The sequence below is a fragment of the Heteronotia binoei genome, chromosome 21 (assembly GCF_032191835.1).
Source record: "Heteronotia binoei isolate CCM8104 ecotype False Entrance Well chromosome 21, APGP_CSIRO_Hbin_v1, whole genome shotgun sequence".
Lineage (NCBI taxonomy): Eukaryota > Metazoa > Chordata > Lepidosauria > Squamata > Gekkonidae > Heteronotia > Heteronotia binoei.
The window spans coordinates 55,684,173-55,700,031 of NC_083243.1; the positions used below are offsets into that span (position 1 = coordinate 55,684,173).

The following is a 15,859-nucleotide window of genomic DNA, read 5'->3' on the forward strand; positions in this document are numbered from 1 at the left end:
ATTTGTCTGGAGCCTCCAGGATGAAAGGCTACAGCAAAAGCTTTTCACAAAGGAAGAGCTGACCCTCCAACCCGCCTTCAATGAAGCCACCGCGTTCGAGAGAGCCGTCAAGGCTTACCCCAGCCCTCAAGCGGAAGCCGTCCAACAGGAGGAGACGGCGTCGGGTGACCCCAAGGAGGAAGAGGCACACCAGCTCCACCGCCAACCAGGAAACGGGCCAAAATCTTTCACCCGGCCACAAGCTACAGAGAGGCCTGCCAGCACAAAGTGTGCCAGCTGTGAAGACCCACACGAGCAACGAGACTGCCCCTATCGCAACATGGACTGTAGGAACTGCGGAAAAGTGGGCCACATCACGCGCGCTTGCAGGGCCAAGACCAACCACAGGAGCCAATCCACTCACAACAACTTGATCGATGCTCACACAACCGCATCGACCAGCATCCAGGTAATGAATTTGCCCCTAGCCACCCCGGATAAGGTCAAGGTGTTGGTCCAAATAGAGGGGGCCCCCTGCCTAAGGGAGCTGGACTCGGGATCCTCCATCTCCATAATCTCGGAGGAGTCCCTCAGAAAACTCCGCCCCCACGGCAGGCCCCATTTGCGGCCTGCTGATTCCATCCTGCGAGACGTCCAGAAAAACCCCATATAGATTCTGGGATGGGCCACTGTGAGAGTAGAGTTCAAGAACTTTAAGGGTGTACTGGACATACTCGTGGTCGAGCACCAGCTCACCACATTACTGGGGCTGGCCTGGTTTAGACCTCTGACCATACAAATAGTCGGGGTGCAGCAGAAACAAACGCACAATTTTGAAAATGTGTGCCAGGAATTTCCAGAGGTATTTGATGGGTCCCTGGGATGCTACAAGTGGCCTCCCATCACCTTACAACTTGACCCCCACGTAAGGTCAATAAGGCTGAAGGCCAGGTGAGTTCCGTTCACTCTAAAACCAAAAATAGAAGCAGAGCTGGACTGCCTCGTGGCCCAGGAAGTGCTAGAGCCAGTATCCTACGCAGCATGGGAGACCCCCATAGTCACTCCCATAAAGCCAAATGGGGACATGCGCATATGCATAGACCATAAATGCACAATAAATAAAGCGCTCCAGGACAACCCATGCCCCGTTCCCAGTGGTCAGACACGTTCTTGCATCCTTAGCCAGCTGGACCTGGCTCAAGCATACCAGCAGCTCCCAGTGGATGCCGAGACAGCTGAGGCTCAAACAATAGTGACGCACAGGGGAGCTTTCAGGGTGCGGCGATTGCAATTTGGGGTTAGAGTGGCTCCGGGACTCTTTCAGAGCATAACGGACTCTTTCCTTAGAGGGATTCCCAGAGTACAACCCTTTTTCAATATTTTGATCACCGCCCCGGACGCCGAGAAGTTCAGCTGCCATCTGCGAGAGGTACTCCACCGCTTTCAGACGGCAGGATTTAAGGTGAAGTAGGAGAAGTGCTCTCTCGGGGTGCCGAGGGTAAAGTTCTTGGGGTTCTCAGTGGACGCCGCGGGAATATACTCGACGGCAGACAGGACCAGGGTGATAGTCCATGCCCCTGCCCCCACGTGCAAGATGGAGCTACAAAGTTTCATGGGACTCTTGAACTTTTATCATTCCTTCTTGCCCCACAAAGCTGCCCTCGCAGAACCCCTACATAGGCTCTTCGATAAACACGCCCCATGGGTCTGGGGAAAAAAGCAGGCCGCCTCTTTTCAGGCCATCAAGGACATCCTGGTTTCCAATGTGGTGCTCCACCATTTTGATGAGTCCCTTCCAGTGATCCTAGCCTGCGACCCTTCCCTGTACGGGGTGGGTGCCGTCCTGGGGCACCAACTTCCGGACGGGAGGGAAGTCCCCGTGGCCTATTACTCTAGGACCCTGACCCCCGTGGAGCGAACTATGCCCAAATAGACAAGGAGGTGTTGGCAATTGTGGCGAGCATGTACAAATTCAACAACTACTTTTATGGCAGGCGTTTCACGATTGCCACAGACCACAAGCCGCTGCTGGGCCTCCTCTCCCCGGACTGAAAGATTCCGCAAATCCTGTCACAACACGTCCTGAGGTAGAACCAGTTCCTCAACTCTTACACGTATAAGCTAGTACACCGCCCCGGTAAAGCAATGAGACATGCAGACGCCCTCAGCCACCTTTCACTACCCTCGATGGATCCCGACTCAGCCCCTGCCCACCACGTGATGCTACTGCAGACTCTACCAGAGAGGCCTCTCCATGCCGCTGAGGTAGCTTGGGCCACGGGCAGAGACCGCATCCTCGCATGTGTTTTCGACTGGGTGGGAAGGGGGTGGCCCACGGGCAAACTGGACGCTGATTTCAGGGCATTTGCATCCCGCCGGGAAGAACTGTCCATACACAAGGGGTGCATTCTCTGGGGCAGCAGGGTGGTGGTCCCCCCCCCCCCAACTGCGGAAGCAAGTGCTCGAAGTCTTGCACGAGACGCACCCGGGAATAGTGCGTATGAAGGCCCTGGCACGTAGTTATGTATGGTGGCCAGGGATGGACGAAGAGATAGAGGGGTGGGTTAGAAGGTGCCTACCCTGCCAAGAGTCCCAGCCAGATCTGCCCAGCGCCCCTGTCCACCACTGGGAGTCCAATCATGTGCCGTGGTTCTGGCTACACCTAGACTTCTCGGGGCCATACCAGCGCCAAATATTCTTTATCCTGGTGAACGCCTACACGAAGTGGTTGGAGGTGATTCCCATAGCTTCAACCTCCACCGCGACTGCGGTCAGAGCCCTAAGGAGGGTCTTTTGCACCCACGGGATCCCAGAGACCTTAGTCACAGACAACGGGATTGCTTTTACCTCCCAGGACTTCCAGGAGTTCCTGAATAGGTACCTCATCCAGCACATACAGTCTGCTCCCTTCCATCCAGCCACCAACGGCCAAGCAGAGCACATGGTGTGCACCACCAAGGAGGCCCTGGGTTGCATAGTTCAGGGAGATTGGGACCACCGCCTGGCAGCCTTCCTATTTGGGAACCGAATCACCCCCAACCCAGTCACCGGGTTAAGCCCAGCAGAGCTGCTCATGGGGAGGAAGTTGACCACTAGGCTAGATAGGTTGCATCCAGACTGGGCCCCGGACCTCCACAGTTCCCCCGAGACAAGAGAAGCCACTAGGGAGTTCTTTCCTGGGGATCCGGTCTACACGATTAACTTTGCAAGCGAGCGGGAGTGGTTACCAGCCCGGGTGCTGCTGAGATTTCACTACTTCATCTTCTGTAGACCATTGTAAGAGTAATTTGTATACTTTTGAAATTAATTTCTCATTATCTCCAAGCAGAACTCTTTCCATTTCTGTTTGCTCCTTCCTTATTCCTTCAGTTTTGATATCATTCTCCACCAAACTTTTTATTTGTTGCATTTGAAACCAGTCATATTTGTAACTCGGTTCTTCTGCAGTTTTCAGTTCTATTTTTCCACTTTGTATTTTTAGTAGCTGATTGTATGATAGCCGTTTTTCTTTGGCTGTTTTATCCGTTATCTTTATCACTTCAGCTGGCACTATCCACAAAGGTCTCCTCTCATCACCATATTTCTTATACTTTATCCATACATTTAGTAGATTACTTCTTATATAATGGTGAGAGAAAAGGCCATCCATCTTCTTTTTTCCGTAATATAAGTATGCATGCCAGCCAAATTTTTTTCCATGGCCTTCCAACACTAAAAGTTTTTTATTTAACAACGTTATCCATTCTTTCATCCATACTAAACAAACTGCTTCATGATACAATTTCAAATCTGGTAATTGGAATCCACCTCTCTCTTTTGCATCTATCAAGATTTTCATTTTAATTCTTGGTTTCTTCCCAGCCCACACAAATTCTGAAATTTTCCTTCGCCATTTATCGAACTGTTTAGCATCTTTCACAATAGGAATAGTTTGAAACAGATACATTATCCTTGGTAGAATATTCATTTTTATTGCAGCTATTCTGCCCAGCAATGACAAATTGAGCTTGTTCCATTTTAGCACATCTTCCTCTATTCTACGCCATAACTTCTCATAATTATTCTTAAACAAATCAATATTTTTCATTGTTATCTCTACCCCTAGGTACTTTACCTTAGAGGTAACTTCACAACCTGTTAGTCTTTGTAATTCTTGTTGTCTATTTATCTGCATATTCTTGGACAAAATTTTAGATTTTTCTTTATTTATATAAAGTCCCTCCAACTCCCCAAACTCTTGTATTTTCATTAATAACAAAGGTGTAACTTGTATGGGGTTTTCATTTATAAACATTATGTCATCAGCAAATGCTCTGTACTTGTAGGTATATCCTTTTATTTGTAATCCTTCTAGATCTTTTTCTTCTTGAATCTGCATCAATAAAATTTCAAGAGTCATTATGAACAACAATGGTGAAAGCGGGCAGCCTTGTCTAGTACCTTTGCTGATTTTCATTTCGTCTGTAAGATCTGCATTAACACACAGCCTTGCCCTTTGTTCAGAATATATTGCTTTTATCATTCTTATAAAGCTTTCTCCAAGCTCCATCTTATCCATTACTGCAAACATAAAGTCCCAGTTTAAATTGTCAAATGCTTTCTCTGCATCCGCAAAGAATAATGCTATTTTTTTTTCTGGATGTCTTTCATAATATTCTACAATAATTACAACAGTTCTAATATTGTCTCTTATTTGTCTTTTGGAAAGAAAACCAGCTTGATCTTTCTTTATAAAATTTATCAAATATTATTAGGGTTTGTAGAATCTTTCGGGATCAAGTGCCATGTTCTACTGGAGAAAGTTTTCCTTCCAGACGTTTCGTTCTCAGCTGCGGAGAACATCCTCAGTGGCGTTGCAGCCGGAGCAGGTGCTCAGACCTTCTTGGCTGCTGTGCATTGAGTCACTGCACAGCAGCCAAGAAGGTCTGAGCGCCTGCTCCGGCTGCAACGCCACTGAGGATGTTCTCCGCAGCTGAGAACGAAACGTCTGGAAGGAAAACTTTCTCCAGTAGAACACGGCACTTGATCCCGAAAGATTCTACAAACCCTAATGATGTTACCAGCCGTGAAAAGCTGAAATCTTTGTTATCAAATATTGTTTAAGTCGTTCTGCCAGAATTCTTGTAAATATTTTGTAATCGTTATTCAAAAGTTAAATTGGTCTGTAGTTTTTCACAGTCGTGGCATCTCTATCTTCTTTAGGTATCAAGGACATAACGGCTTCTTTCCATGTATTTGGTACATTCCCTTTTGTTCTTATTACATTCATCAACTTCTGCAATTTTGGTATTAATTCATCCTTAAAAGTTTTAAAATATTTAGCCGTATATCCATCTGGCCCGGGAGCTTTCTCATTTTTCATCGCGTTGATTGCTGCTTCAATTTCTATTTTTTCAATTGGGTCATTTAAGACTTTTCTCATATTTTCAGTTAGGGGCTCAATTTTTAATTTTTGTAGATATTCATCTACCTTTTCTCTCTTTACTTCAGCACCTTTAAACAGCTTGGCATAGTACTTAAAAAATTCTCTTTTTATTCCCTCTTGAGTAACTACTTCTCTTCCATCTATCACAATTCTACTAATTATTTTGTTTTCTCTCTTTTTCTTCAATTGCCACGCCAAATACTTTCCCGTCTTATTTGGCCCTTCAAACGATTTCTGCTGAAGCCTTTTCAGATTCCATTCCACTTCTTTGTTTAACAAATGTCTCAATTGAGTTTGTAATATTGAAATTTCCCTTAGAATTTTCTTTTTCCCTGGTCTTTTTCTCAGCTCCCCTTCTTTTTTCTTTATTTCATTTTGAATGTCCAATAATTGTTTTTCTTTTTTCCTTTTGTCTTTATTGTTCAGAGTAATCAACAACCCTCTCATTACTGCTTTATAAGCATCCCAGACCATCTGAAAGTCAATATCTTCTTTATCATTCACTAGAAATGTCACTGTTTCTTTGCTCTGTAGCTCTGTAGCAAATCTTCATTCAGTCTCCATCTCCTCAATCTTTTAGACAATTTTGTAATCCACATTATTGGGTTATGATCAGCCCCAATTTTAGGTAAAATCTCTATCTTCCTTGTTATGAGACCTAAGTCTCTAGTTCCCCACAGCATGTCAATTCTGGAAAAAGTCTTATGTCTTGCAGAAAAAAAAGTATAGTCCCGCACTTCAGGATTAAACTTCCCCCATATATCTTCTAAATTTTCTTGTTTAACTAATTCGAAGAAAGACTTTGGCAGTTTCCTTTCTTTCTCATCGTTTTTTTTCCCTCCAGATCTATCCAATGAGTTCTCGACTGTTCCATTAAGATCTCCCATTAAGAGTATTTGATCATAAGTCAACTCATCCAACTGTTGTGTAATGTCTTTTTAAAAAGCATCCTTTGCACCGTTAGGTGCATATAGTCCCAATAACAACGTTTTTTTCCCACTTAATATTATCTCAACTGCTACAAATCTTCCATCTTTATCTTTAAATATTAACTCTGGCTCCAATTCTTGTTTAATATAGAAAACTACTCCCCTTTTCTTCTGTTCAGCTAATGAAAAAAATTCTGTTCCCAATTGTTTGTTCCATAAAAATTTATAATCCTTTTGTTTAATGTGTACTTCTTGCAAACAAATTGTATTACAATTTTGCTTCTTGATCCAATGAAATGTTGCCCTTCTTTTTTGTGGTGAATTTAGTCCATTAACATTCCAAGACAGTAATTTGTAATCCATCATGGTGCAAATTCTTTATTTTCTTTAAAAAATCTACTCAACTCCTGAGCATTTCTAATTGTAACTCTCTTCCCCTGAAGTTCAAAACTCAAACCTTCGGGTATTATCCATCTGAACCTCGTGCCATTGTCTTTCAGTTTTTCTGTCAACTTTTTGTATGTTCTCCTGTCGTTTATCACTTGTCTTGGCAGCTCCTTCATGATTCTCACTTTACTGCCTCCTACTATCAGTGACTTTTCAAAGTTTTTGTTCAAGATCCTTCCCACCATTTCCTTTGTCATATATCTTATAACAACATCTCTTGGTAAATTGTTTTTCTTGGCAAAAAGTGAATTAACTCTATACATGTGATCATACATGTTTTTGGTCTCATCAGGGTCTTCTTCTAAAAATTCTACAATTATTTTTATTATATATCCTTTCAAATCACCATTCTCTGCTTCAGGTACTCCTCTCAGACATATCTGAGTTTCCATTAATTTACAGTCGTGGATTGTCACTTTTTCTTGAATTTTCAACAAGGTGGTGTCATGTACTTTTACTTTCTCTTCCACCCCCTGCACTTTCTTAGCTGTTTCCTCAGGGTTTTTTTTTTTTAGATCATCCACTTCTTTTTTAATCTCTGTGATAATTTCTTCCTTTGATTCATCTATCATTCTCCTAACTCCTTTCATTATTCTGGCTTCCATGGCATCCAATTGGTCCTGCATTTTCTCTAATGAAAGAGCCCTTTGTCAGGTCTGCTTGGGTTCAGACATTTAGGCAAAAAACAAAGGGATAGAAGAAATAAAAAAAATAAAAATACCAAAAATTTCAGTCTCACAAATTATAAGTTTAACTACCAAATTCAAAAGATCTGAATTTACTCTTTTAATTAAACTTTATTCTATCTTCTTCTGAGCTTCCTAGGCCAAGATACAATTTTTTTAAAAAAAATTTCCCCTTTAAAAAATGACGAAATTTTTGACCTCACCAATTTGCAATCTGACAGTCAGATTCAATAGAGTAGGACTTGCCCTTTCCAGCAAGCCCAATTTCGCTGGTTTCTGAGCCCCCAAAGTCAAGATATTTATCAAAGAAGTCTCTAAAATTTCCAAAATGGCGGCTGCAATTTTTTACTCCTTCTTCAAAAAAAAATTTCCTTTTAAAATCACCCTAGGAGCCCACAAATAATGTAGCCAATGGTTCTTGTCTTCTTACCCTTTTTCCAGTTGATTCTGACAATTTTTAAAGTCCCAGATTCTTTTAAGAACGATGTTTTGGATTTAGCCTCCCAGCAATGGCTGCCGATGTTTCTCTATGGTATAGAATAGGCTTTTTTCTTTACTGCTTCCTGCCTCTGTCACCATCAACTCTCATGGAGATCTCACGATACTTGACGTACTTCCTGTCTTGCTTAGAAGTGCTGCAGGTCTGTTCCAATGTGACGCAGTTGCTTTTTCTTCAAAACCGCAGATAGACTAAACAATGAGTTCCTTTTCACTTTTTAGCAGTTTTTAGCACTGTCCTTTATATTTAAACAATCCAAACTTCACCCCTTCCTTCTTCTTCTTGCAAGCTTTCTATTTTTCTTTTCCCCACCTTTTAATTTTGTCCCTTTAAGCTATAAATAGCTCCCCGCCAAAGCGGCTCAGGGCGGCTAACAACAAGAACTTAATGCATACATTGTACAATAATAATAATAATAAATAACATTTTAACTACAATTGATTAAAATCTATTAAAATCCTAAAAAACATTAATGTATTTGGTGCTATGAACGCTGGCAAGTTTGCTTAGCAGTTTAGCAGTTTCAGCTGGTGAAGGCCATTCGGAACAAGGTGGTCTTGCAGGCCCTGTGGAACTGTTCGAAGTCCCGCAGGGCCCGCATTTCTTCTGGAAGCTGATTCCACAGCTGTGGAGCCATAACAGAGAAAGCCCGAGTACGGGTACTCTGGAGCTTTACCTCTTTTGGCCCAGGGATAGTCAGCAGGTTCTCCCCTGCTGACCTCAGTGCTCTCTGGGGTTCATACGGGGAGAGACGGTCCCTAAGGTAGGCAGGTCCTCGGCCATATAGGGCTTTAAAGGTAATAACCAGCACTTTGTAACGAATCCGGTATATAACTGGCAGCCAGTGCAGTTATCCAGTTATCCAAGTTTCCACTGGTCTTTCAAAGCTTTAATTGTTTAGAAATGTCCAAGAAGGTTAGGATCCTGATGAGTTTATGTCAAATCAATGACTCTGAGAACTTTTGCAGACGTTGACTATGCAGACTCCACGAGACCCCTCAAAGCCTCAAAGAAGACCCTCTCCAGGGCTTCCTTTCAGCCAAGGTAAATCTCTTTTTAAAGTTTCCGTGCAAGTCTTGGACCTTTCTCTCACTGAGAAAGGTAGGCAGTAGGCATTAATTTGCCTTCTACTACCCTGAACAAAAGTTCCAGCCTGCTCCCGTTATGAGAAGCAGCTCAGCTCGGCATTTTCCTTTCCCCGGAAGTCCACATAACGTTTCCCCTTTGGGAACCGACTGTGGCCGCCTACACTAATTCTGCAATCGAGCGCAGCTACACGGCGGTTCTCTGGATTGGGCTGTAACATTTTTAACATATTGTTTAAGGAAGCCCACCACCAGGGGCCCACAGGGCCCACTTGCCATCAGGCAAGCTGACACCCTGGCCAGTCTGCCACTGGCTCCAAGCGATTATATGCAAGTTTGACCTTTTAACCTTAAAAGAGTTATTCTTGAGGAGTCATAACAGATACTCTTTGGTAGTGGTATTTAAAGACAGCATGCCATGGGACAATTTGTTACTACCCTCCTCAAAAAACTTATTAACAGGGGGTTGTGGACAACATATTTTTAACTGGAACTGACAGAGGGAACAGAGGTTGACTTTCTTGTGCTCTGAGAATCCAGCAAGGTTAAAAGGCGCATGAAAGTTACTGTTCTATTCCGTACAGCAACTGAAGTCTACAGCAACCAAAAAGTCTTCCTGAGGCTCCCATAACACTACAAAAGCTTCTGGGGCACTATCCTATTTTACACTGGGAGACATTCATGAAGGAGGCATCAGAGTGGGACTCTTTCCTTGGTGCTTCTTTCTAGCAGGCAAGAGTATAGGAAATACTTGGTGCTCTCTCAAGCACCCTCCCATCAGAAAATGGCAACAGTTCGGTAGCATCTGGGAAAGTACATGAAGAAATGGTGAGTCACAAAAGCTCAAACCCTGCCACAAATTTTGTTAGTGTTTAAGGTGCTACTAGATACTTCCTCTTTTCTACTACTACAGACAGACTAACATTGCTACCCATCTTGATCAGAAAAGGAAATGGCAGTCTGGGCTAATTAGAAAGGTGTCTCTCTTACTTCCAGTTCTGCAGATGTCTCCTCCAAACCTTCTGATTCATATAACTGTGATGAAACCTCTTCTTCGCTTTCTTGCAAGCTTGGTGCCTTTGGTGGAAGTTCTACTACTGGTTTCTCTGCAGGCACTTCAGTCAATACTTCTTGCACCTAGCGGGACATTTTAATCTATATTACTTTCCTAAATAACAGGGTGCAAACTGCCACCAGAGTTAATTCAGCTTCTAATATAAATGACAACCAAAGTATTTATCTCACAGATGTAAATATGAAATAAAGATTATTCATAAGAAGCCCAAAGAAGAAACAGGCTTGGCTTAAAAATTGCAAACAGCAGCTTAAGATCTTCAGATTAATTATTTTTATAGGCGACTGCAGCACCCAACACAGCTGGAATTGGGCAAACATGGCTGCAATCCTAGTCACCATCTAAAATCTTCCTCTGCAGGATTTCACAAACAGGGTTGTCATGGTAACCATTAATTTAATCCTACTAATCAGAATTAGGTCTCAGCAAGAAGCACCTGTGGTGCGTTGCTCCCTTTTAAAATACTGCCAGAATATCTCCTTCAGTAGTTCAAATTGCGAGAAAAGTCTGTATTGGTCATTTATGCCACCACACTCTGCAGCCTGTTAACTGATTGAGTGACAAAAAGCACCATTTTAAATCCCCTTTTTACTCCCTGCTTCCAAGAATGCTTATCTTGCCCAGAGAACTCCATCCTCTCTCTCTTTCCCAGTGCCCCCAGTCCCTCTTACCCCACTACTCATCTTTCCAGGTACTCAAATACCTGTTGCAAACAAAGAGCATGGATATAAAGGGAATGATGGTGATAAGACCAACACCTGATTTCTATGAGAAGAGGAGCAGAAATTTAGCCCCCTGTGGCATTGTATAAGACCTTTTTCATGAATTTGTTGTGACAGGGGAACATTGCAGCCGTTCCATGGAAAGTAAAATGCATTCTGGGCTAGTATGTAGTTGCACTTTTCACATATTCCTAGTAATAGAAATAATGATTTTGCTATCAGATCCAAGACAATTTGTTGGCCTTCAGAGCTCCTCCAATCTGAGGACTGTTGGACTAAGTCCCACACCTCTCCATTCTGTTGCATGGATGATGTACTGTATGTCTGGTTGAATCTGCAGGTTCCCTTGTCCAAATCTAGACTCGTTCAAGTACATTAAAACAGAACTCTGAAACCCCTGCCTTCTGTCATACACAGCTTGGCTTGCAACTGCTGGAATATTGACTACTATGAGGTACACCCTGCTGAAAATTTCAGACAAGAAGTCACACTTTCAGACTTTTCTAGTAATGGGAGAATCTTAGTCTATATAAACAACAAATATTAGTCTATATAAATATCCAACTGCTATCTTTTGGGAAATACCCCAATGATTTGGGTTACTATAAGTTAGTGACAGAGGTCCAAAATCACTAGACTCACTACTACTAAATAAAAAGGAATTCTACCAAATTCTAGACATAAAATGTGAATATGGCAATCATACAAAATACACCTTAGAAAAGTAATAGGCATATCAGGAACAAAAATAAGAGTAGAAAACAGAAAAGTGTATAATTTTATGCATTTTACCCTAGCTTTGGGAGTATCTTCTTCCACTTTTACAGACTCTTCCTCTATTAGGGGGGAGATACTCCCCAGTCGTGAGCTTTGAGATGTATCCTGGGAAAAATAATCAAGGAGAGCAAGCAACATACAATTGAAGTATCTCTAAATAATCATGAAGAAAAGTAATATGATACTACAGACAAAATGTATTGGCAACCTATCTTTTATTCAAATCCCAGGGATGCTGAACAGTATATTCCAAAAAGCATTCATAATAAAATCAGCAATGATTATGCTTCAATTATGAATCACAATTTTTGATGTTTTAACTCCAAACAAGCCACTGCTAACCAGAACAAATCAAGAAAATGAGAGAAAAACAACAGCCCCTCTTTCAAATCTTTCACTATAAAAATAAGTTAAAAAATAAGATTCACTTTCAGATTTTCAAATATGCTTTCCTTTCAAATGATATATAATTAAGGGCACATTACAATACAGCTAAAGAAGGATCTATTGCAGTCGTCTTCTATATTCATGGCAACCCAGTGCAACTATAGTCAGTTTTAGCCGCTGCTACATAAAATTAAATTTTATGCAAGGCACAGATTGGCAGTCCAACTTGCTTGCCTCTAGACAGCAAACACCCTTCCAACACCTTTTTTACAGCTGCAAGTTCACACTGTATCTAGAAGGTCACATTAGAGGTCATGCACAGACAATCCCACACCCCTCCTTTCTAAAAAAACCTATGCAGTGGTCCTGCCCCACACAGAAATGTCTTCTCAGTAGCAACAGAAAGGGAATGTATCCTCTTACACCAGAAGCTTTACAATCTGTTCTATGCTCTGCTACCCGCACACAGCAGGGCATCAGGATCAGGAGTTGAGAAACAAATGCCTTGCATAATAGAGGTTTAAACTGTACCAGTTGTGTTTGTTCACTATCTGCTGGTGTTGCTTGTTCAGCTGGAGATTGACGTTCTTCAATCCAAGATTCCTTTGTAAGGGGTGATGAGTTTCGTTAACAAAAGAAAAATAGTCATGAAAACAAAAAGAATATTTTTGATAGCCATAATATTTGCCTTCATAATATTTGATACCATATAAAATGCTAGATAATAGATGTTTTTCACCTAGTAAAAAGACAGTGGCTTGAATCCAACCTTTGTGCATAGAACGGCAGGAGAGGTGACACTGATTACTCTTCCTTCAGTTGCAGCCTCCTCAGATGCACTGGAGGTTCTACAAAACATCTAGCGCAGCTTTTCAGGATGGAAGAATTTTAATGCACTCCAAAAAAATGCAAGAAGAACCTACAACATCATCCCTTGCATAAGTGGGCTTCTATTCAAGAATGGGGAGTACATAGATCTAAGTCAATAATCATTGGTTTCTGGCTACAACTTTTTAAAAATGGTATTATAAAAAGATTACTTGGGGAGGGTGACTCAATAGAAGAGCATCTGTTTTGCATGCAGAAGGTCTCAAAATTAGTCCAGTTAACAAGACCAAATAGTAGGTGATGTGACAGACCTCTTCTTGAAACTCGGAAGAGCCAGTGCTCCAGTGTGTGTAAGGCCTGACCCAGGATTTAGGTTGTCACCCATTCTGGATGGAGTTGGATTCTCTTTGAAGAAATGGATTCACAGTTTGGGGATGCTGCTGAACTCAGGCCTACTGTTGGATGTGACAGCTGTGACCAGGAATGCCATTTACCAGCTTTGACTGGTTAGCCAGCTGCAGCCTTTCCTGGGCAGAAAAGATCTGGACACTACTGTGGTGCATGCCCTGGTTACATCTAGCTTAGATTACTACAGTGTGCTCTACATAGGGCTGCCCCTGAAGAGTGTTCTGAAACTTCAGTTGGTACAGATCATATGGACCATATCACTTCACTATTGGCCCATCTACAGTGGCTCCTAGTTTGTTTCAAGGCACATTTCAAGATGCTGGTGTTGACCTTTAAAACACTATATGGTTTGGTGGGACCAACGTATCTGAAGGACTACCTGCTGCCTCACCAACATAGGAATTCATTGGACAGCCTTGAAATGGATTATCTCTGGCCTTCAAGGTCAGGGACAAAAGGTGGCGCTGGGGAGAAGGTCTTCACACAACACCTCAAGGGGTGATTCTTTCCCCAATGTTATTCAATATCTATATGTGCCCTCTTCCCCAGCTGGTGCAGAGTTTCAGGCTGGGTTGCCAACAATATGCAGATGACACCCAGCTGTTGATGAGAGGCCAACCAAATGTCACCTCAGATGTTTTGGCCCAGGGTTTGAAGACCATGGTAGAATGGTTGAAACAGAGTCAACTGAAACTAAATCCATCTAAGCTGGAGGTCCTGTGGCTGGGCTGTGGAGATAGTGGATCGGGGTGCCAACTTCCCACTCTTGATGGGGTACCACTAATATTGGCACTGACCGTCAAGAGTTTGGATGTGACTTTGGATGTCTCCCTTTCAATGGAGACCCAGATCACAAACGTAACTAGGTTCAGATTTTTTCATCTGCGCTAGGCTAGACAATTGGCCCCCTTACTGTCTCCCCATGACTTCGTCACAGTAATCCATGCAACGATCACCTCCAGGTTGGACTACTGCAACTTGCTCTACACAGGACTACCTTTGAGACTGACCCAGAAACTTCAACTGGTCCAAAATGCAGTGGCACAAGAACTGCATTTAGAGAACACATTCAACCAGTGGCTCTGCCAGTTGCACTGACTACAAACACTGGATCAGATTCAAGGTTTTGGTGTTATCATTTAAGGCCCTAAACAGTCTGGGACCAGTGTATCTACAGGACCGCATTCCCTGGTAGGTCCCCCAAAGAGTGTTGCACTCAGCTAATGACAACTTGCTGGTGATCCTAACCCAAAAGACATCCAGCTATCCACAAAGTGAACCAGGACATTTTTGGCTCTGGCTCCAACCCGGTGGAACTCTCTGTCTAGACAAGCCCAGGCCCTGTGGGATCTGAAACAATTTCACAAGGCCTGGAAGACCGAAATGTTTCACCAGGCCTATGGGTGAGGATTGGTAACAGCTCATCTGTTCTGTCAGCTCCCACCTCCTCTCCCCCACTGGTATTCAGTTTTACCAATGACATTTATGTTATATTAGCTTTATGTGCACCAACTTGATAATTTATAAGATGGTTGTAAAATGAGAAGCAGAAGAGGAGAAGGAGGAGACCTGCCCTTCACTTTAAGTCTCAGAGCAGCTTAATCACCTTCCAACAACAAACACCCCATGAGGTAGGTGGGGCTGAGAGAGCTCTTCGATAACTGCTCTTGAGAGAATAACTACAAGAGAATTATGACTGACCCAAGGTCACCCAGCAGCTGCATGAGGAGGAGTTTGTTATTGCCTGCCCTGAGCCTTGCTACACAGGGAATTAAATTTATATTACTCCTATGAACCTAACTGACCACTACAGTCATCTTCAATAAGTCTGCTTTGGTTATCCCTGCCTTCTGAGATTAGGTGGGTGATAACCTGTGAGAGGGCCTTCCTGGTTGTGGCACCAGATCTGGTACTCCCTCCCAAGGAAGATTCATCTGCCCTCTTCTGTTGCCATTGTCTCCCACGGGATGAAGACTTCTTTGGTTTTGTTTGGTGTTACCTCAGTAATCCCTTCTTCCTGACCAACATTTTACTTGTTACTTTAATATCTTTGTATGCATTTAAGCTCCATTCTTATGATTTTGGTGTGCTGTGTTTCTTTTAATGGTTTTATAATGTGATTTAATGATGTTTTCATTTGGTAGCCAAATTGGTAGCCCTCATAAAGTCAGAAAGGTGGGATATAAATTTTCTAACATAAGTAAAAGTAGACAGTACCAACCTCAATAGCGAGCAAGTGAAAGCTCTAGAGCCTATCTGCTATAACACCTGGCAACTCATCTGGCCTGCCTATTTCATAGAATCATAGAATCAGAGTTGAAAGTGACCTCCAGGGTCATCTAGTCCAATCCCCTACACAATTCAAGAAATTCACAAATATCTTCCCCACACACATACATCCCCAGTGACTCCTGCTCCATGCCCAGAAGATGGCAAAAAACTCCGGGATACCTTGCCAATCTGGCATGGAGAAAAATTGCTGACTGACCCCGAAGTATCAATTAGCATTTCCCAGGTGTGTAAGAAGGGGCCACAAGAACTAAGCACTGATACAACCCTTCCTGCCCTCCTCCTCATGATCTGCCTAATTCACAGAATCATAATCACAAAGT

The 15,859-nt window shown here is 42.7% G+C and overlaps 1 protein-coding gene across 1 annotated transcript in view; it reads right to left on the reverse strand.

Moving 5' to 3' along the window:
- TTC6 (tetratricopeptide repeat domain 6) overlaps positions 1 to 15,859 on the reverse strand; it is a 178,682-nt gene that overhangs the window by 149,330 nt on the left and 13,493 nt on the right. Inside the window, exons 3-5 of the mRNA XM_060262626.1 lie at positions 12,543 to 12,614; positions 11,640 to 11,729; positions 10,041 to 10,187 (exon numbers count right to left, since the gene is read on the reverse strand). Coding sequence (XP_060118609.1) covers positions 10,041 to 10,187; positions 11,640 to 11,729; positions 12,543 to 12,614 — 309 coding nt within the window. The remainder of the gene's footprint in view (positions 1 to 10,040; positions 10,188 to 11,639; positions 11,730 to 12,542; positions 12,615 to 15,859) is intronic.